This window comes from Penicillium canescens, assembly GCF_028828765.1.
Source record: "Penicillium canescens strain IBT 15451 chromosome Unknown utg000008l_segment0_segment0, whole genome shotgun sequence".
Classification (NCBI taxonomy): domain Eukaryota; kingdom Fungi; phylum Ascomycota; class Eurotiomycetes; order Eurotiales; family Aspergillaceae; genus Penicillium; species Penicillium canescens.
Genome location: NW_026703970.1, coordinates 289355 through 308901, shown reverse-complemented (window position 1 = coordinate 308901; position 19547 = coordinate 289355). Strand labels below are relative to the sequence as shown.

The following is a 19547-nucleotide window of genomic DNA, read 5'->3' as shown; positions in this document are numbered from 1 at the left end:
CTTCGCTGCATGTCCAGAAAAGGCCAAACCAACATTCAGAGGTCTCATAATACCTATGACTTAAACTAGTAAAAGTGACATCTTCTCTAAATATCCTGGTTGTCAATCCTCTATCTGAGGTATCTTATCCATGTAGATGTACGTGAAGCTTAGTGCGCTTTCTCTACTTTGGCGGAAGACTCTAAGTATAGAAAAAGTAGCAGTGCTATAAAGAGGACAAGCAAAAAAGAGATAAAGAGATAAAAAAATGAAAAGTGGAAGAAAGGCTTGCAAATTCTCGATCACCATATCAAGTCGTCAAGCTCTACCTTGGCATGATGCAAAACAAAGAAGAATACAACAGGAACGAGTTACCAGATCCGGAACAATCTTTCCAAGTACAACTAAAGGAAGATCGAGCCGAGCCTCTCTGCCAGCACATACATAGCCAAGATCTAAATACTGTACTGCAGAACCCCACAGACTCGTAAGCTCACCTCGCCCCCAATCTCTCGCGCCTTCCCTCAGCTCAACACAGACTGCGTCGCCGACTCAATAGTCCGTAAAGTCAGCGGGATAGTGTCTGTCATGGCTTCTGCCGAAGTACTCCAGAGCAGGGAGTACAAGCCGTCCGTACCGGTCGATTTAGCGTAGAAGTTGGCTCCACTTACGCTGACGAGGACATAATTGCCGTACAGCGACCACACGTCGGTGAGCTTCCCTGACCGCGCAGTCTCGGATGTTTCAGTGAAGCTGACCGGATTAGCCGTATCCCCCTGGGCCAGGTATATCAAGTTGGTCGTGAAGGGGGCAGAGCTGACGATGGTAGTAGTGTCAGTGGAACGAGGATGTGCTACCCAGGTGCTCGAAGAACTGTCCGAATAAGTGACTGGAACAATATTAGATTGTAAGTATGAATATCAGGATCCTTTGTTGTGGGTGGGGGGAAAGGAGATGGGGCTTACAGTAGACCTGGGTCATCGGAGATGTGTCGACTTTGGACGAATCCACAACTTGAGCAGTACCTGTGAAAGAAACAACAATCAGACCACCTTTGATTATGAAAGTAAGTTGAGGCAGATAGATACCATCTTTGTAAAACACAGGCAGTCCGCTGATGCCTTCCCCGTAGGCATATAGATTGAAAGAACTAGTCGATTGTCGCGCTTCTAGCGGTTGTGCAGAGCAAACCACCGCTGAAGCTACGAAGAGACGAATAATAGAAAGTAAGAGCATTTTGCAGACGGTAAATGATACAAAAGGGAGCGAAACTTATAGCAATTCTTCAAGGACTTTATGCGCTGCAAGACATACAGATCGAGTACGACGGTGTGCCCGGAGTGTAGCAAAAGAGATATAAATGAGGGTAGATAGGCAGACACTTAGCGCTCAAGGGGTCTCTCCAATTAAAATAATCCTCGTTTCTGCTAAAATGCTTCCATTTTCCATTACGCAAGAAATCTAAGCCCTTTTTAGATTCGGACTGGGACAAGCTGACCTTACTACGCAATTACGCGAACCGTCACCAGGATGATACATAGTAAATGAGATTAACCCTGGTCGCTATCAGGGGTGTTCTGGTTGTGTTTCCATACTAATATTCAAATCCTAACTATTCCACCCCCAATAGTCAGATGAAACCCCATAATGCAGGTTCTATGTCAGCGTTCGCTCGCAACAATATCCAGATTCTGGCTGGGCACCTGATAGCCCCGCAAAAAGGAAATATGCGGGTTTCATTATGGCCATTCAGCTCCTGTACCTTATGCGTCGTAGGCTTACTGCAGCTCGTATAAAGGGAGGCTGTAAAGGTACCCCAACATGAAGTTGGGCGCCGCGGCCACTCGGGGAGATAACCCTAATGCAAGCCATTAAAGCCAATCTGACAAGTCTTGAGCGAGGAAGACTTCGCTTCTGGCAATATCAAACCTCGCCATTGGTCCACTCGTGTTTGCTCGGCACTATGAAATGCAGCCCTAGTTCACTGTTGGAGACTTCCAGCACGCCCAGCTCTACTGTTACGACTTCGAGATGCAGTCTACTAAGACAAGAGGGAGTCAGTGCTCGCGTGGTACCATAAGCGCTGCTGCAACTTCTCCAATCCGACAACTGAGAAGCGTTCCGAGCCGACTATCGTCCCACTCCTTGAATGGCTTGCCGTATCCTTAGCTAGAAGTGGTGCGCCTTGCTCGCATTAATATAGACAAATAGATTCGGGATTCTGGCTGAACTTGTGATCTATCATCTCAATTCGTCCGTTACCTCGTCATCTGCAGCTCAAAGACTTCTTCTATCTCGGCCTTGCCTTCGAGGCTGACGGGCATATCCTAGCGAGATCCAAATGCAGGTCACCTCGTGGAAGGTAACACGGACATTTACTCCTGGCATGATTTCCTACCTGTGCTGTGCTGAGAGTCTTATATATAGCCACATGGCTTTATTACGAGATATAGTTATTGGCCTCTTATCAGCAAGCCTCTTCGTTCCCTGGTATATTCTGATACCATTTTACTTCCGTCTGTCTTTGCTACATGCGTTGAGTTATATATACCTCTTGTTTCTGTTTGTTCAATAAGAGTGCGCAAGATACCCCAATTTGGTGTATATAGCGACCATGAGACTCCAAAACCTTCTTTTCCTTGCATTTGGCTTGACCGCTGCTGCTGCTACTATCTCCGTTGAACAAAACGTAGCTGAGGTTGCACACCACAGGACAACCACAACAGCCTCAACCTCAACCTCAACATCAACCAAGACAAAGACTACCACTCACACCAAGACCAAAACTACAACAAAGGCCAGCAAGCCAACAGGCACCCCCTGTGCCGGCAACAAAGCCACTAAAAGATCCAAATGGTGCAAGTACGACATCAGTACAGACTACACTGAGGTCGTGCCAGATACAGGCGTAACCCGCGAGTACTGGCTCACCCTTGATGATCTCACTGCCGCACCAGATGGCTTCAGCCGTCCAGTAATGGCCGTCAACGGCTCAATCCCAGGTCCGACAATCATCGCAGATTGGGGCGACTGGGTCGTTGTGCATGTCACCAACAACCTTCACACGTCCATGAATGGCACCAGTATCCACTGGCATGGTATTCGTCAGAACTACACCAATGGTCAGGACGGCGTTGTCTCTATTACGCAGTGTCCGACTGCTCCTGGCTCGACTATGACCTACAAATGGCGTGCTGTGCAGTATGGCTCTTCTTGGTATCATTCTCATATTGGTCTCCAGGCCTGGGAGGGTGTCTTTGGTGGTATTGTTATCAATGGCCCTGCTACGGCCAACTACGATGTCGACAAGGGCAATCTGTTCTTGACGGATTGGTCTCATCAGACAGTCGATGAGCTTTACTCGCATGCTCAGACGGTCGGTCCACCCATTCTGGATACGGGTTTGCTGAATGGGACTAATGTCTACGGCAATGGCTCAGCCGCAACTGGAGAGCGGTTTACAATGAAAGTTGATAAGGGCTCTTCGTACCGGCTCAGAATTGTCAATTCTGCTGTTGACACGCACTGGAAGTTCATGATTGACAATCATACTTTGACGGTCATCTCAGCAGACTTTGTGCCTATCAAACCATTCACAACAAACTATATCGACATCGGAATGGGTGAGTGTTTTCTTCTTCGCTAGAATTCTTACTTTACAATTTACTAAACACCCCTGCAGGCCAACGCTACGACGTAATTGTAACAGCGAACCAACGCCGCGTCGGCGAGTCATTCTGGATGCGCGCAATCCCCCAAGAAGCATGCTCCGAAAATGCCAGCCCGGACAACATCAGAGGTATCATGCACTACGGCAAGAAAGCCAAAGAACCAACATCAAGCGCCTGGGCCTTCGAAGACGGATGCCTGGACGAACCCGCCTCCAACTTAGTCCCCTACGTGCCTAAGACCGTCTCTACTGCAGACTGGAGCGACATGACGGACGTAACAATAGGCCGCAACTCGGCAAACCTCTTCCGCTGGTACCTCAACAGCACGACGATGCAAGTTTTCTGGGAAGACCCGACCCTGCTGCAGGTGTTCAATAACCAGACGGACTACAGTGAGTCGAGTGGGTTGATTAAGCTCCCGAATGCCCATGAGTGGGTGTATCTTATGATCAATACTTCTATTCCAGTTACGCATCCGATCCACTTGCATGGGCATGATTTCTTTGTTTTGGCGCAGGGTTCGAATCCGTGGGATGGGGGTGTTAACACTAATAACCCCCCAAGGAGAGATACTGCTATGCTTGTTGGGAATGGGTATTTGCTTATTGGGTTTGAGACGGATAATCCTGGTGCTTGGTTGATGCATTGTCATATTGGGTGGCATACTGATGAAGGCTTTGCGCTGCAGTTCCTTGAGAGGGAGAGTGAGATTGATCCTTTGATTGATTTTGATGCTTTGCAGGATAACTGTGCGTCTTGGAATACTTACGACGCCACTTATAATATTGATCAGGAGGATTCGGGGTTTAATGGGAGAAGAGATTTTGTTTCTTATGAGTCTTGCATTTTTGTTGGTGGTAAAAGGATTTTATTTGTCTGATCAAGAGCTTTTCTCTTTTCTCTTGAATGCATTAATATAATTTCCTAAATAATACGGAACAGTCGATATACTTCGTAAACAGTAGTGTAAACACCTGAGTTTATAACTTGACCTTTTACTTGTCTACTCAAGAGTAATTCCTAGGGGATAATAGCCCGTTAGGTGTATTTATTGCTTCGGTATGTACTACTGATAGTTACCACCGACAGACATATTCTATTGACAACACAAGCCAACATGCGAAGTCATAATCCATCAAAACCCCATCCAGTGACATAACAAACGTTAAAAACAATACTCCAGCCCAATAGTAGGGTGTCATTTATCGCAAGAGATTTCAGGGGTGTAGGGTTCAACAGCGTCGCCGCTGTGGGACCCCAAGAGCGCTTCACCCGCTTAAAGCAGGGTCTTCATGTCTTCCATGTTACGGATACCAGCCAGGTTACCGGCCTTGACACGCTTGAGGGTCAGGGCGGCAATCAGGGCGGCGCCGACACCGGAACCGTCCTCGGCGGCCAGGATTTCGACCTTGTCCTTCTCGTTGGGAGCCCAGTCGAGGATCTCGCGCAGCGCCTGGGCACCGCGGGCCTTGAAGTGGGGGTACTTGGTGAAAACGGAACCATCGGCACCGACGTGGCAGGAGTCGATGTTCTTCTTGGTGCAGATGGCGGCGACACCACAGGCAGACAGGCGGGCGGCACGGGTACCGATCAGCTCGGCGAGGCGGCGGAGCATCTCCAGCTCGGGGACGGTGGGGCGGATGCTCAGGGTGCGCTCGAAGAGCTCCAGGGTCTCGGACAGGTTCTCATAGGGGTCCTCCTCGATGGCGGCGAGGAAGGAGGCGTCCAAAAGGTAGGGCTTGCGCAGCTTGGAGACGTCCTGGTTGTTGAAGATAAGGCCGGGGTTGGTCTCGAGGAGGTCGACCAGGGCCAGACGGAAGATCTCACCGAGGTAGAGACCGGCGGTCATCTTCTCGAAGGCTTGCTGGCCGGGACGGGGAGAGTCGCGGTCGATGATCTCATCATATTTGGTCAGAGGGAGAACAATGTGCTCGTTGTCGAAGGCGCCGTACTCGCAGTTGATAGCCACGGGCATGTCGGCGGGGAGGTTCATGTGGGCGAGCTTGGGCACGGAGCCAACATTTTCCATGTAAGCGGCGTTGACACCGGTACCGAAGATGCAGCCAATCTTCATGTCGGTATCAGTGTAGGCGGAGGCAATGAGTGTACCGGTAGTATCGTTGATGAGAGCAGCAACTTTAATAGGGAGACCCTGCAATTGGTTAGTCCTGTGTCTATACAAGATGATTGGGACACATACGCGCTTCTTGAGGATGGCCTCGAGGGGAGGAACAACATCCTGGCCCTCAACACCATCAATATCGAATCCCTTGGTCCAGCGCTGCAGGATACCGTGGTCAACGTACTCCTGGGTGGCAGGATAGGAGAAGGTGAAACCCAGAGGCAGCTTGGCGAGCTCTTGTCCACCGTGGTGGGTCTCGATGAACTGCTGCAGGCAGTCGGCGATGTATTCCCACAACTCCTCGGCGGTTCCGGTGCGGAGCTCCTCGGGCATCTTGTACTTGGATTGTGTGATATCGAAGGCGCCCTTCTCCTTGGTCAGGGTAATTTCGCAAACGCGCAGGTTGGTGCCGCCCATGTCAAGGGCGAGGTAGGTGCCTTGCTCATTGCCGTCGGGGAAGCCCATAACCCAGGTGACGTTCATGGGCTAACTAGTCAGTCTGTGTTCTTGTCAATCTTGGAGTGTATCTCACAATGTTGCCGCCCTCAACGGTCAGACCTGTGATTGTTAGCTATGAAGTGGATCAGGAGCTGCGGATCAACTACTCACCCTTCTCGAGCTCCTTGACGAAGTGGTTCACGACCTCCTTCAGCTTGGCAGTATCAACGGTGAAGGCCTTCTCGAAGTCCTTGATCGGCCCCAGAAGGTTCTGGGGCAGCTCCTGCATGGACCCTGTGCCATATGTTTAGTACGAGATAAGCGCAGGGATGGGGGAGATGCTCTCACCCTTGCGGGAAGGTGGAAGTTTGGGACCGAGACCAACCATGATGTATTGTATAGAAATATGGGAAGATGAGAGGAAGTCAGAGAGGAAGAAAGTGGGAGGGATGACGGACGTGGGGCAACCTGGGAAGATCGCCTTGCTTGATTTGGCTGCGGTGGACGAAACAAAGTCAATTCGCGGTTTCACTTGCAGGGAGAAATTGGGGTGGTATTTATGGGTTTGTAGTCGACAGAAACTGGACTATTTATATGACAGAATTCCAATTACAATTACAAATTACATTAAATAGGAATATCCCCGTATTGACCTGTCTATGACTTCAAGTGATCGACGGCCAGAACAGGATCATCGATTGTCTTGGCGTGACCTGCATACTGGAGTATGGAGTATCTCGACACTGACACTGCTCTGACACTTGATATTGATCATTGCTAAAACATACTCTATTCAGACTCCATTCTCCTTTCCCATACATTCATCAAATCGTAATTCTCATGCCAAATGGGGAAACACATGCGCGAGACCGCCCACCTTGGACTGGCGGTGTGCTTCGTGTGACTCCAGCCTCTCGCGGACTTTGCTCTGATAAGCATCTGTCAACCCCAGAGTTCGGTCGACTTCCTCTGTAAGCCGGTCCACTTCGTCCTGCAGGCGCTCGTCCCGCGTCTGGGGAACTGCTGCCTCTTTCTCCTCCCCCTTGGGCTCTGGGTGGGTTCCCTCCCACAAGCTCTCCAACTCTTCATCCCACCCCAGGGCTTTGGCGAGCTTGCGAACGCCAGTGTCACAGTCACCGAGGAGTAGCACATCATCTTTCCGCGAGCCGAGACCGCCGACCCGCTCCATGTTGATGAGCAGGCGAGGTGTATCATACTTGCACAATGAAGGTAGGCTGGCAAATGGCTGAACGGACAAGCTGGTTCCCATGACAATGCAAAGGTCTGCTTTTCCGGGCATGTCGCGGTTATCAAAGAAAGACGAGGGCAAAGCCTCGCCGAAGAACACAATGTCGGGTTTGACAAGGCCGTTGCAGGAAAAGCAATGTGCGACCTCGCCCTTGGTGACTTTTTCGTGCATATCAGCGTCTGGGTATGTCTCCTTGCAATCAATGCAGCGCTGCGACGCGAAACTGCCGTGAGCCTCGATGATCACGTCGCCTGGCACACCAGCCTCACGTTCGAGGCAGTCGATGTTCTGAGTGAAATGCTTCAACAGCATTCCCTTGTCGTAGAGCAATTTGATAAAAGAATGCGCGATGGTCGGGCGATAGCGACCAGGGTACAGTTCATGCGCCAAGGCGTAGAATGGCTTGGGGTTTTCCCTGAAAAAGCCAATGTCAAAGACAGCTTCGGGCTCTGGCAGGTCCAGGAAAGCCAAGTTGGAATAGATTCCAGTATCTGGAGAGCGGAAGTCGGGGATGCCTGCTGAAGTGCTGATGCCCGCTCCAACCTGTGCACTGTTAGCTTTGAAATCGTACCAGATATTCAAAACTCACCATCACCACAACACGCTTTACATTATGCTCTTTGATGTATTTGGCTACAGCCTCGACTGTACGCGCCTCCAGTACGGAGGGGGCAGTGGAATCGTCTACCACGGTCGACTCTTCGTTGCCCATAGCAAAGCGCCGGGGATGACGGTTTCTGCGGCGTCCAATGATGAAATGTGGAATGAGAGACAGATTTGTCTCCGTCTCTGGGAAATGGAAATGATTTAAAAGAGATGAAGAGCTTCACCAAAAAAAAAAAAAAAAAAAAGGAAACTGATAGAGCGTGGGGAAAAAGAGAATGACGTCGCGTTGATTCACCAGTTTAGCAAAACAAGGAGAAGTAGACAAATAAGCAAAGAGGCAAAGAGTCACAGAGTCCAAGAATCCAAGAATAGTCTCATCTCTCGATCTCTTCCCATCTCATCGAGTCACACATCGTGTCACACAAGTTGATGCTCAACGCGCTCACCGCCCGCGGAGCCCCTACGTCTGGCGTATTTGGCATCAACAAGCTACACTGTGACCCAGCATGGCTGCTACCAACGGGCATCGCCCGCCATTGAGCAATGCCTCGCCTACAGAGGATACCGCCAGCTCCCCCGACATCTTCAACGCCAGTTCCGTTGCCGAAATCAAAGCCACATTGTCCCACCTCCACACCCAGGAAGCCTCCGTGACAGCCCGCCTCGATGCCCTGGTCACATCGCAGAAGGATCTCTCCCGGGAACTGAGCCGGTTGGACCTGATGCGCGCCAATATCGGCACGCATGCCAGCACCACCCGGTCCATTAGCCATGGAATGCTCTCCGAAGCCGCCGGCACCGCCGAGCGCATCTCCAGCGCTGTCCGCCGATTGGATCTCGAACAAGCTCGGGTCAAAGCTACACTGGAAGTTGTTGAGCAAGTTGCCGAGCTCAAGGCTTGCGCGCTTGGAGTGGCCGGGTCTATGGGTGCGCCCCAGGACTGGGAGAAAGCCGCCAGTTATTTGCACCGCGCTGCGCAGATTCCACCTTCTGTTGTTAATGGCGCTTTTGCTGCGGAGATGGTTCCTACCGCTGAGGTGCCTGACCCACCAAGTGTTACGCTGGATAATGCTGCCGAGTCGCTGTGTGGGCTGTTCTTGCGTGAGTTTGAGAAGGCTGTCAAGGAGAATGACGGTGCCAAGATTACTCGCTTCTTCAAGTTGTTCCCGCTTATTGGTCGTTCTGAGGTTGGACTTGATGTCTATGGACGCTATGTTTGCCAAGGTGTGGCGGCGAAGGCTCGGGCCAACCTCAATGGGGCTACTGGGGGTGTTCAGACTAAGGATGGGTTCTTCTATGCCAATGCGTTTTCTAGGCTGTTTGAGCATATCGCTCAAATTGTTGATGGCCATGGTGGACTCGTCGAGCATCACTACGGTCCACACAAGATGGGACGGGTCATTGAACGGCTGCAGATGGAGGCTGATGTTCAGGGCGGTATCATCCTTGACACTTGGGGTGATGAACGCCATGTCGATCGCAAACTGATGGATATCAAATCCTACGCTTTCACTTTCTTGGTTCAGAGCTTCCTGCCCGCACAACGACCTGGGCCCCCTCACTCAAGTTCACCGGCCCCGGCGGCTGCTGCTGCCGATGAAGAGGGAGTAGATATGAAAGAGATCGACGGAGTCTTGAATGAGATGGGGATCATGCTGAGCCGGTGGTCACTGTACTGTCGGTTCCTGGCTGATAAGTGTAATGTAAGTGCCACATTCACTTTGGACACAAAATCACCACTGACAATTCTAGACTACGGATGAGGATGATGAAAATGACGACAAGAGATTCACACTGCCCGACTTCTTGCGGGAGTCACCTTTGGCGCACAAAGTCAACGACCGCTTGGTAGCTCCATTCAATGCAATGACGACCTTCTTCTTCCGCCGGTCCGTCGAGAAGGCCTTCCAGCTGGACGAGTCGCCTTCAGGCCTCACGCTGAACCTCCAGCGTCCCCTCAAGGCAGATCCACCACACATCACCTCGGCTGTCGACGACATAATGTACATCGTCAACAAGGTCATTCAGCAATCAATTTCCACCTCGCAAGAAGCTGTCGTGACAAACGTCATTCCAACCCTATCCCGCGTCCTAGGCTCCGACTTTATCGGCATGACCCAGCGTAAAATGCGCGACGAATGCTATCCCCGTGCCCCAACCCACGGCGGAAACCCTCCGGAACAAATTCTCATCTCGTTCCTCGTCCAAATCAACAACCTCGACCTGGGAGTCGACTACATCCGCCGCATCGTGCAAAACAACACCGGCTCAAAACAACTCCCTACCTCCACCGAACCTCACGCAATCGACACGTCAACCCTCGCAACCCCCCACCTGCTCTCAATCTTCCCATCCCGCTCCTCTGCAACCCGCGTCGCCGGAGCCCTCCACTCCCTCGCCTCATCCTTCGAAAGCAAAGTCACAGACCTCCTAACGGATGGCATCCAAGTGATCTTCAACAACGTCATCAAACCCCGCCTCCGGCCAATCCTAGCAGACGCCTTCCGTGACATCGAATACCACCCAATCCCAGACAACGATCCCTCATCCGGTACACACATGGACGACGATACCTCCCAGTCAAAGGAACTAGTCAAACCCCGCTTCACAGCCTCCTGGTCCGACCTCCTCGTCCCACTAGCACGTATCCTAACACCATCAGCCTTCGACCGCGTGCTAGCAGTGACAATTGCCTATCTCGCCCGCCTCCTCGAGAAGAGGTTATACTCGTACCATTCGAGAATTAATGCCCTCGGCGCTGCGAGGCTCGAGCGTGATATTGCCGGTTTGGTTAGTGCTGCCGTCGATGTAGGGTATGTTGCTGGTGCCCCGGGACGGTATCGCCATCGTGAGGCCTTTACGCGTTGTGTGCAGATGACGCTTGTTATGAGTATGGATGAGGATGAGTGGGATGAGGTTCTTAGGGGTGGCGAGGCTGCCGAGGTTGTTGAGAAGCTTGGGGTTGAAGAGAGGGTTAGGGTTCGGGGGATGGTTCGGAGGTGATTTGTTTGTGGGAGTGAATGTTGTCATGTGTGATGCTGTTTGAGTGTTCGTTGAGTTATGTATAAATTGGAGGTGGTTGTATTCATTTCTACGCGTTCTATTGTTTCTCTTGTTTATTGTTCTGATACAAGTTATCAAAATAGATATTTGCATCTGCATCTCGACCAAATGTGCCCAAGTACCCAATATATGATCTTTACCTTCCATTTTATCTCTCATCATCTACAGTGTAGTTTCGGATGAGTCTGGTCTGCACTTAAAACATAGCAATGTCCATTGGACTGGACAACTTAAATGAACATACGAGTTTATGCATGGATGCCTCAGGTAAGCTAATGTCGGAGTACGTAATATACCTGCGGTGAAAAGAGCTCTGCATTGCTATAACTTATCCCTGCATCTATTCTAACCGCACTCCTAACGTTATTCCAACCATTTACATGAACCAGAGAGTCATTGACATCCCCCAGAAAACATATTACATACTCACCGAATACGCTCGAGGGCAGTGCACTCCTTGAGCGGGTCAAGTCCTTCAGTCGAGTATGGATGGATCCTGCACTCGCCTGTTTCAGCGAACCAGTTACAACCAACAGTCTCCGATGAGTCGGCGCAGGCCTGGACACATGCATCGATGCTGTCCAGGTTCGATACGGATTTGACCAGCTCTACTGAGGAGAAGTAACAGGTGTCACAGTGGACTTTGAAGGGTGTTTTCTCAGAGCCGGAATACAGGATCGTGCCGTCGTTCGTGGGACAGAAAGGGATTTCTGGGAGAAGTCCTGGGGCCCTGGGTGGACAGAATTCATACTCTAGGCAGTCGGTCGAGCCCAGGATGCAGTGCTCGCCGTTGTATTTCTGGCCTGGAGGGCATCTGGGGCCTTCCTCGAGCTCGCATTCCTTTGTCTGTTGGTTGAGTTCTTGTCCGTCGGGACATTTTGGATCCTCTTCCGTGATGCACTTGCGTCCATTGAACTTGAGACCTGGTGGGCATTCGGGGTCGTTGATAGATGCGCAGTCTTGGTCGTCGAACTTTGTTCCCGGTGGGCAGATGGGCTTTTCTCCAACGCATGCCTTGCCGTCGAAGGTCGTGCCCTCGTCACATTTTGGTGTTTCTGTCGAGATACAGACGCCATTTCGGTCCGCGTAGCCTGGTGGGCATCCGGCGGCCTTCGTGTCTAGACATTGGCCTCCGACTAGCTTGTATCCCGCGGCACAAGCGGGTGTCCCATTGTGAATGCACTGTTGACCGGAGAAGGTTTGGCCAGGGGGACATTCAGGAGTACCTTCGCTGACACATTCCCCGTCAAGAAGCATGGTCTTTGGGGGACATTCTGGTACCTCACTGGTGATGCAGTCCCCATCGGCATTCGGGACGGTGCCCGGAGGGCATTTGGGGTCACTTTCCGAGACACAATCCTTTCCATCGAATCTGAATTCGTCGTCGCAAGTGGGCCGGCCGGTTGTGATGCAGTCTTGACCATCCCAGACTCCATCTTCGCACCCCTGAACACCACCACGCACACAGTCCTTGCCCTGCAAGGTGGTTCCATCCGGGCAAACCGGGTCTTGAGTCTCCACGCACATATCATGCTCATGCTCTGTGCCATCTGGGCAGGTAGATGGCCGGGTGGAAACGCACTCCGCGCCCGTCAGGACAAAGCCCTCGGCACACAATGGCTTCTCGGTGACGATACACTGATCATCTTTACGTACATGACCTGGCGAGCAGATTGGAGGCGTACGTGAGACGCAGCGACTTCCCTCGAACTTGTATCCCGGAGCACACTCCGGCAATTGGATAGCCTGTTTGCGGCAACGACCGTCGACCAATGTCGTGCCTGGGGGACATTTCTCATCCGGACCTTTGGCGAAGCTGCACACCTTGCCATCCCAAGTCATTGCTTTGGGGCAGCAGCGCGCGCTCTTGGATGAGGTATCGACGGAGAGGTCGGTGCCCGTGGGGCACGAAGGCGATCCTGTAGAGATGCACTTACCACCGTCGAGTTTGGAATCATCTGGGCACTGGGGCTTTCCTTTGGAAATGCAAGATCCCTCTTTGCTCAATGTACTACCATCCGGGCAGACAGGCCTGAGCTCAGACACGCAGAGCTTCCCCTTGGGCTTGGTGCCTGCCACGGGGCAGGAGGGAGGCTCCTCGGAAACGCAGCGGTTGATGTCGGTGTCAAAGCGAGCACCCTCTCCACACGTGGGCGGCACTGCTGAGATACACTGACTGCCCTTGAACCGGAAGCCATCGGGACACACAGGGCTAGCGATGCTGACACAACCCTTCGACTGATGGAAGGTTGCGCCACTGCGGCAGCTTGGCCGCTTCTTGGAGACACAGACATTGCCACGGACCTCTTCAGTGCCTGGGCAGGAGGGCCCGGTGGCGGTGACGCAGGTGCTGCCCTTAAGCACGAAATCTGCTGGACAGGAGGGGCTTTCAACGGTAACGCAGGCCCAGCCATTCCACTTGCCTTCGCGGCAGACTGGCTTTGAGGTTGAGACGCACTTGTCTCCTTTCAGGACCGAGTTGTCCGGGCAGATTGGAGCGCCAGGGACACAGTTGCTGCCGTCAAAGTCGAAGCCCGGGGGACAACACTTGACTTGTCCTGAGGGTTGATGAGTGACAACCACAAGCTCGTCGAGATGGAATCGATTGCTTGGGGTACGAAGAACTTGCTGGTCTGCCTGGGTGCCCTGGACTGCCAGGAACACGGCCAGGGAGGACCATATCTTCGAAGATTGCATGATAGTCATTGTGGACTAACCATGAATTGGGGATGTTCAGAGAAAAGGTCAAAGAAGCATGTTCTCCGGAAAGACCTGGGTGATGCATATACTTATACCTGCCCGTCAGGCTGCTATACGGCTGAGACCACCAGAAATTGCCTCATAGCAAGTGCATGCAACATAACTCAAATAATTGTCATTAACATATTCAGGCAATGGAGCGGTCCGTGGAGAATCCCATCTATCGATCTACATCATGCACGCAAGGGACACGGTGGTTGGCTAGCTCAAGAGCTGAAGAGCTAAAGAAGCCATCCCTTATTCAGGCGATAATTTCCTAACAAAGTGAAACTTTCGTGCCAAACGAGGCCAAGCATTACTCCGCAGTTCAGCTTCTTGAGATCAATATTGATTTCTGCCAATGGAGGAGAAGTGGAGAAAATGTTCAGCCAGCCATGCATCATAGCTATTATCGACAGGTTCGATCATTGAATGACTTACGTGTTGGCTCCTCTCTAGGAAACTGAAGGTACACACACTGAAGGACACTGAAGGTGATGGACCCAGTGAGCCTAACAATTGGATACAATTGCTCTAGGACAGCCCTGGATATCTAATTTGGAAAGCAAAAGAATATGAGAAAGATCTATGACGCTCTGCGCAGTGGACGCTAGGTGGACGCTAGACGCGGTGCATTGACAAGCCCATGACACGAACTCCTTACTAGTGCAATAGATTGCCATTAGGCAGCGGGGTTATAGTTCGGACCTCCGTTCATGCACGCTGCCGATCTCTACACATGGCAATCCTAAGCGAAGTTATCTGACGCATACGAACCATAGCCTGGGAATCCCTTGGTATTTGTATGCATGTTTATCTGGAATCTTCAAACAGGTAGTATATTGTCAATGTGTGAGAGCAGAATACATGTAATAATTTAATAATGTTAGACGCTACTAAATTCGTTGCGGAGCCGGGACGGAACGACGGAACGATCCGAATCTCTTAACTTAGCCTAGCCGAGACGATCATGCTAGTCCTCTGCCCAGTAGTGATCATCATCGTGTCTTTCAGCACAGATCTCTTACCCGTAGTGATGTATCACACCGATCCTTCAACGCAGATCTTTTTCCTTTGTCGACTCAGCTCTGACCCATAGTGATGCGCCATATTGTCTCTCAACGCAGATCTCTTCTTCCCTTGTCGGCTCAGCTCCAACTGCCATATGCACTCTGTACTGCGTAGACACAAGGTTGCCTACCTCCTGGCAGTAAGCCCTTTATAGAAGACAGTTTGTTGTATAAATTCAGTCGATTCCATCATCTTAATATTCTTCCTGATATTCCATCTCCTAGGGTCGTCTGTATTCACAACACCCATCTTCTTCACCTCCTTTCCTTCTTGATTCGTTTTCATTAAACAATCATGATTATTCAGCCACACCTGCTTCTCCCTCTCCTGGGCGTAACTGGCGCGTACGCCGCCCAGATCCCTCTCTCTACCGGCGCCGGCTGCTTGTCGTCAAGTGCCTCTGGGCCAGCGAGCTACAAGGCATGCTGCTCCGGCACTTCATCAGGAGAGGAGTTCGTCGATGGCGTGAAGTTTCAATACACATGCGCGAAATGGGCGAACCCTACAGGTGCATCTGCGTTGCCTGCAGTCAGCGCGAGAGAATGTGCGCAGCTCTGTATCAAGGACTCTAGCTGTTCGGCCAGTACATTCTGGAGTAGCAGACGCAAATGTTTCTTGACGACTGTCAAGGACTTCAGCTTGGGATCCACTTCTGGGTATTTGGTCCTTGAAAAGACTAGTGAGACGATCGATCTGGTCAGTCCGCCGTCCGCGGACTGTGAGCAGAAAGTTGATGAGGCTGCGACACAATGCAAGAACGAAGAGCAGCTGAAGTGCGGCAAGGAAAAAGCAGACCTTGAGAAGAGCTCCTTGGAGAAATGCAGCAAAGAGAAGACCGAGCTCGAACAGAAGCTCAAGTCACAGTGCGAAAAAGACGCCCAAGAGAAATGCAGCAAAGAGAAGGGCGAACTTGAACAAAAGGTCAAGTCACAGTGTGAGAAGGACGCCCAAGAGAAATGCGACAAAGAGAAGGTCCAACTTCAACAGCAGACCGAAACCAAGCCTGAGAGGCCAGATGATCTATCTCAAGAACTGGCAAAGATTGGCCGCAACCAGCTATGCCCTGGCTATAATGGCAGAACCTTTGAGACGACCAACTCAGACGGAAGTCGGAACAAGTGGCTGATACAGTGCAACACGATGCTGAATCGTGGCGCCTGGCCTGATCAACTTCACCATTGCAGACACCACTCTATCATTGATACTTTGAAAGAATATCAAGAACAGAAAAGTCAGTATAAGGGCGTGTGGATTAGGGTCGATAATCTTTGCAATCATGTCCTCAATCCTTTCTTGCCTCTGAGCAAATCGCCAGGATTGGATCACTTTTTCGTCGAGCGGGTTGAGTAAGGACTGTGACTGGCATTCGTTGGCGAAGTGGAAGGGACCAACATTTTAGAGTACCTGGCTTTCATTCTCATTTGTTGGACGCGTTCTCATGAGGGTTGTTTGGCCGATTGATGTGGAGGGTCACAAATCTTGGACTCAATGCATGCGCGCTTTTATGTCTCGGTGGACGGTTGATGTTTCTGTTTCCACTGGTCTCAACACAGCATTTAGTTAGGATCTCGGTTAACGATAGTAAATTTTTGGGTATACCTGTCAAAGGAATATGAACGATAGAAAGGATCTTAAGTATGAAGCAATGTAGCAATAGATGATGAACTAGCTGAGTTTGTATGGGGGAGAGTCCATAAGTACATCTGGAGCGAACACGTGACGGTCATCATGTTAGAGAACGGAGCTTGTATGCGTGACGTTAGGACTAATGTTTGGGTAAAAAGGAAGAGGCATTTCGGCATTGTAGTGTAAGAGTAATAAATAAATGTCTCCAAGCTCACGCTTACACAAAGTAGCAGTTTATGTACAGATCCAACCTAGTTTAATATCCCAAAGCCCAAAAACAATAGAACGCCAGGCCAATTAAACCAAAAAATCGAGTTGCTTTTCCCAAGGAAACAGGTGTAATCACGGTTGGGAGGTATTGCATGTGGTTGTAGTTGTAGGGGTAAAGATGGATGAGGTCGTTGAGTAATGGGTAAAGGTGAGGTCGGGGTATAGACGTGTGGTGATAGTAGTAAGATGTAGTGTGTCGAGGACAAAATCGGAATAAAGTAAAAGCCCCAGGCTTTTAACCGCAGAAAGAAAACACGCTCAAGGGATATCGAATGAACAAACGAAGAGAACAAAAGATGCTGAATGTAATGGCGATTTGGAACAAAGCCAAATAAGAAGAGATTCGACAGAAACGAACTGATTAATTCTCTGTCTTCTCATCGACCGGTCTCAACACGGGAACTTCCCCGGTTGGGTTCGTGTCAGGAGGATGCTGCTCAGCAACCTGGCGAGGAGCAGGCGCAACCTTGACTTCATGCATGGCCATGTCACCCTCGCTACCGCCGCGGCTGCTGTGGCTGATCTCGCCGTTGGGCGAGTGTCCATCGAGCATCATCTCGCGCGGCGGGCTGCCGAGCATCATCTCACTGTGCTCGCCAATACCGTAGCGCTGGGCGGCGGGGACCTGGTGGCCGTCTGCGAGCTGGTCGTGGTTCTGGGGTGTCCAGGCGAGATAGTCGCGGCGAACCTCGACGTAGTCGTAGGCGAACTCGCCCAGCTGATCGTCGTCCATACCGAGGAGTTCGGCTTCCTCGCTGGCGCGCAGGTTCAGACCGGGGATGGCGTTGATGCCGTAGGCGATGATGGCGGACATGACGAACGCGTAGGAGGCTGTCGCGACGATGTACGCGATCTGGATGTAGAGCTGCTTGTAGTTGTGGATGACCCAGCCGCCGACACCGGTGCCGGTGTTGACGCCGTCCAGGCCGACGATGGCGTCGTCGCCGAAGAGGGCGTTGAAGATTAGACCGACGATTCCGGCGATACCGTGCTCAGCCAACACATCCATCGAGTCGTCGATGCGGATCCAGTACTTGATCTTGGTGGAGTAATTGCAGACGATGCCAGTGACCACGCCGAGGATCACGCTGGCCCAGGGTGAGATGAATCCAGAGGCTGGGGTTGCTGCTACCAATCCCGAAATGGTTCCGGAACACCAGCCGACCATCGACCACTTGCGGGCCAGGCGCCAATCGAGCAAAACCCAGGTGATGGCCGCAAAGGCGGCGGTCAGGTTAGTGTTCCAGGAGGCCATGGTGGCACGCAGGTTGGCACCGAACGAAGAACCGCCGTTGAATCCGAGCCAGCCGAACCAGAGGAAAACCGTTCCGAGGAGGATGAGCGAGACGTTGTGAGGGCGGAAGTTGAGCATCATGCGTTCCTGTCGGCGACCGAGGACCATCGAGTAGGCCAGAGCTGTGAATCCGGATCCGATTTCGACGGGGCCACCACCGGCGTAGTCCATCACGCCGTATTTAAAGGCCCACCCGTTGACGTTCCAGGCCCAGCAGGCCAGGGGGCAGTAGACGATCGTGGCCCAGATGAAGGTGAAAACCATAGCGGGAAGAAGGCGACCGCGTTCAGCCACAGCTCCCATGACAATTGCAGCTGTAACACCACAGAATTGCATCTGGTAGAATGCGTATAGCAAGTTCGGCACCAATGGCGAACCGGGACTGGGATCAGCCAGAGTCTTCATCAAACCAAAGTTGCGGAGGTTGCCGATATATCCATTGGTAGCGGTCGGCGAGAAGGCCAGTGAGTAACCCCAGAAGTACCACTGGAAAGTCACCACAGAAAAGGATGCCATACAGGCCCAAATCATACTGAGAGCAGACTTTCTGCGAGCCAATCCGGAGTACAAGAAGCCGAGACCGGGAATCATGACCATGACCATGGCCGAGGCCACGATGATGTAGGCCTGGTCACCGGATTGGAACCATTTGTTCACATTTTCAATGCCTACGCAAAATATGTGGTTAGAAAGGAGCTGGCTGGGAATCACAGGAGTTGCATACGGGAATCACCGCCCAAGTCTGTGTTGGTCGAGAGCTCATAGTTTGCGGGAGCGCCAACCCAGTTGTAAGACGCGTAGTCGGGGGCGTATGGAGCTTTCCCGTTGAACGACATCGTGAGCTCTGGAGTCTCACGCTGAATCGGTGAGAGACGGCAGTGTGTAAAGAGAGAGGGGAGAGGTTGGTTAAAGGTAGGAAGGAAAAGTTCGCCACGGGTTATAAGGAATTCTGGTTGCGTGGAGAGCCCGTAAAGTTCAGCGATAAGTCGGATCGACCGTCTCCACTCTGAAATCGTATCGAATAATTCACCGTAATCAAATCAGAAAAAGAAAGGAAAGAAGAGAGATAGAGAGAATTAGGCAAATCAAAGAGTTAGATTGAAGTATAAACTATAGGGAAAAGGCGCACGGCGCGGTTAGAAGGAGAAAGTCGGAAAAATGGTGTTGGCAGAGATTGTGACAATAGCAATGGGATAATCAGTCCACACGACCAATCACCGCCTTGATGATCCCTTCTTCCCTTCCACTCCCTTGTATATGTATGTTTGCATGCTTGTAAGTACTGTATTCTTAGTGAAAGGAAATGGGCTCATCTCGGTTTCAGCGGCCGAATTGGTGTAGAAACGTGGCGAGTCTTCGTATTGCAGTGGTAATTCCCGAGAATGATAGCCTTGCCTTGGCCGGTAGTTCTTGGTCTCG

The 19547-nt window shown here is 51.4% G+C and overlaps 8 protein-coding genes across 8 annotated transcripts; 3 read left to right on the top strand and 5 right to left on the bottom strand.

The window, feature by feature from the left end:
* Nucleotides 1-503: 503 nt before the first annotated feature.
* On the bottom strand, nt 504-1215 carry N7446_010986 (uncharacterized protein; the record flags this gene model as incomplete). The annotated part of the gene is made up of 3 exons (XM_058519729.1): nt 504-868; nt 945-1004; nt 1068-1215. The coding sequence occupies 3 exons, from the start codon at nt 1213-1215 to the stop codon at nt 504-506; spliced, it is 573 nt and encodes a 190-aa protein (XP_058367253.1).
* Nucleotides 1216-2593: 1378 nt separating this feature from the next.
* N7446_010985 (uncharacterized protein) lies at nt 2594-4506 on the top strand (the record flags this gene model as incomplete). The annotated part of the gene is made up of 2 exons (XM_058519728.1): nt 2594-3602; nt 3662-4506. Coding segments are annotated over 2 exons (1854 nt in total), but the record flags the coding sequence as incomplete, so codon positions are not given.
* A 420-nt stretch (nt 4507-4926) lies between these two features.
* Nucleotides 4927-6598, bottom strand: N7446_010984 (putative hexokinase Kxk; the record flags this gene model as incomplete). The annotated part of the gene is made up of 5 exons (XM_058519727.1): nt 4927-5802; nt 5851-6258; nt 6305-6330; nt 6382-6504; nt 6559-6598. 5 exons carry the CDS (start codon nt 6596-6598, stop codon nt 4927-4929), a joined length of 1473 nt encoding a protein of 490 aa, XP_058367251.1.
* Nucleotides 6599-7048: 450 nt separating this feature from the next.
* Nucleotides 7049-8171, bottom strand: N7446_010983 (SIR2 family NAD-dependent protein deacylase; the record flags this gene model as incomplete). The annotated part of the gene is made up of 2 exons (XM_058519726.1): nt 7049-8002; nt 8049-8171. 2 exons carry the CDS (start codon nt 8169-8171, stop codon nt 7049-7051), a joined length of 1077 nt encoding a protein of 358 aa, XP_058367250.1.
* Nucleotides 8172-8571: 400 nt separating this feature from the next.
* N7446_010982 (Golgi transport complex subunit COG4) lies at nt 8572-11068 on the top strand (the record flags this gene model as incomplete). The annotated part of the gene is made up of 2 exons (XM_058519725.1): nt 8572-9768; nt 9818-11068. The coding sequence occupies 2 exons, from the start codon at nt 8572-8574 to the stop codon at nt 11066-11068; spliced, it is 2448 nt and encodes an 815-aa protein (XP_058367249.1).
* A 486-nt stretch (nt 11069-11554) lies between these two features.
* Nucleotides 11555-13834, bottom strand: N7446_010981 (uncharacterized protein; the record flags this gene model as incomplete). Its single annotated transcript, XM_058519724.1, has 1 exon — nt 11555-13834. The coding sequence occupies one exon, from the start codon at nt 13832-13834 to the stop codon at nt 11555-11557; it is 2280 nt and encodes a 759-aa protein (XP_058367248.1).
* Nucleotides 13835-15232: 1398 nt separating this feature from the next.
* On the top strand, nt 15233-16288 carry N7446_010980 (uncharacterized protein; the record flags this gene model as incomplete). The annotated part of the gene is made up of 1 exon (XM_058519723.1): nt 15233-16288. One exon carries the CDS (start codon nt 15233-15235, stop codon nt 16286-16288), a length of 1056 nt encoding a protein of 351 aa, XP_058367247.1.
* A 907-nt stretch (nt 16289-17195) lies between these two features.
* N7446_010979 (ammonium transporter) lies at nt 17196-18964 on the bottom strand (the record flags this gene model as incomplete). Its single annotated transcript, XM_058519722.1, has 2 exons — nt 17196-18796; nt 18853-18964. 2 exons carry the CDS (start codon nt 18962-18964, stop codon nt 17196-17198), a joined length of 1713 nt encoding a protein of 570 aa, XP_058367246.1.
* Between the last annotated feature and the right edge of the window lie 583 nt (nt 18965-19547).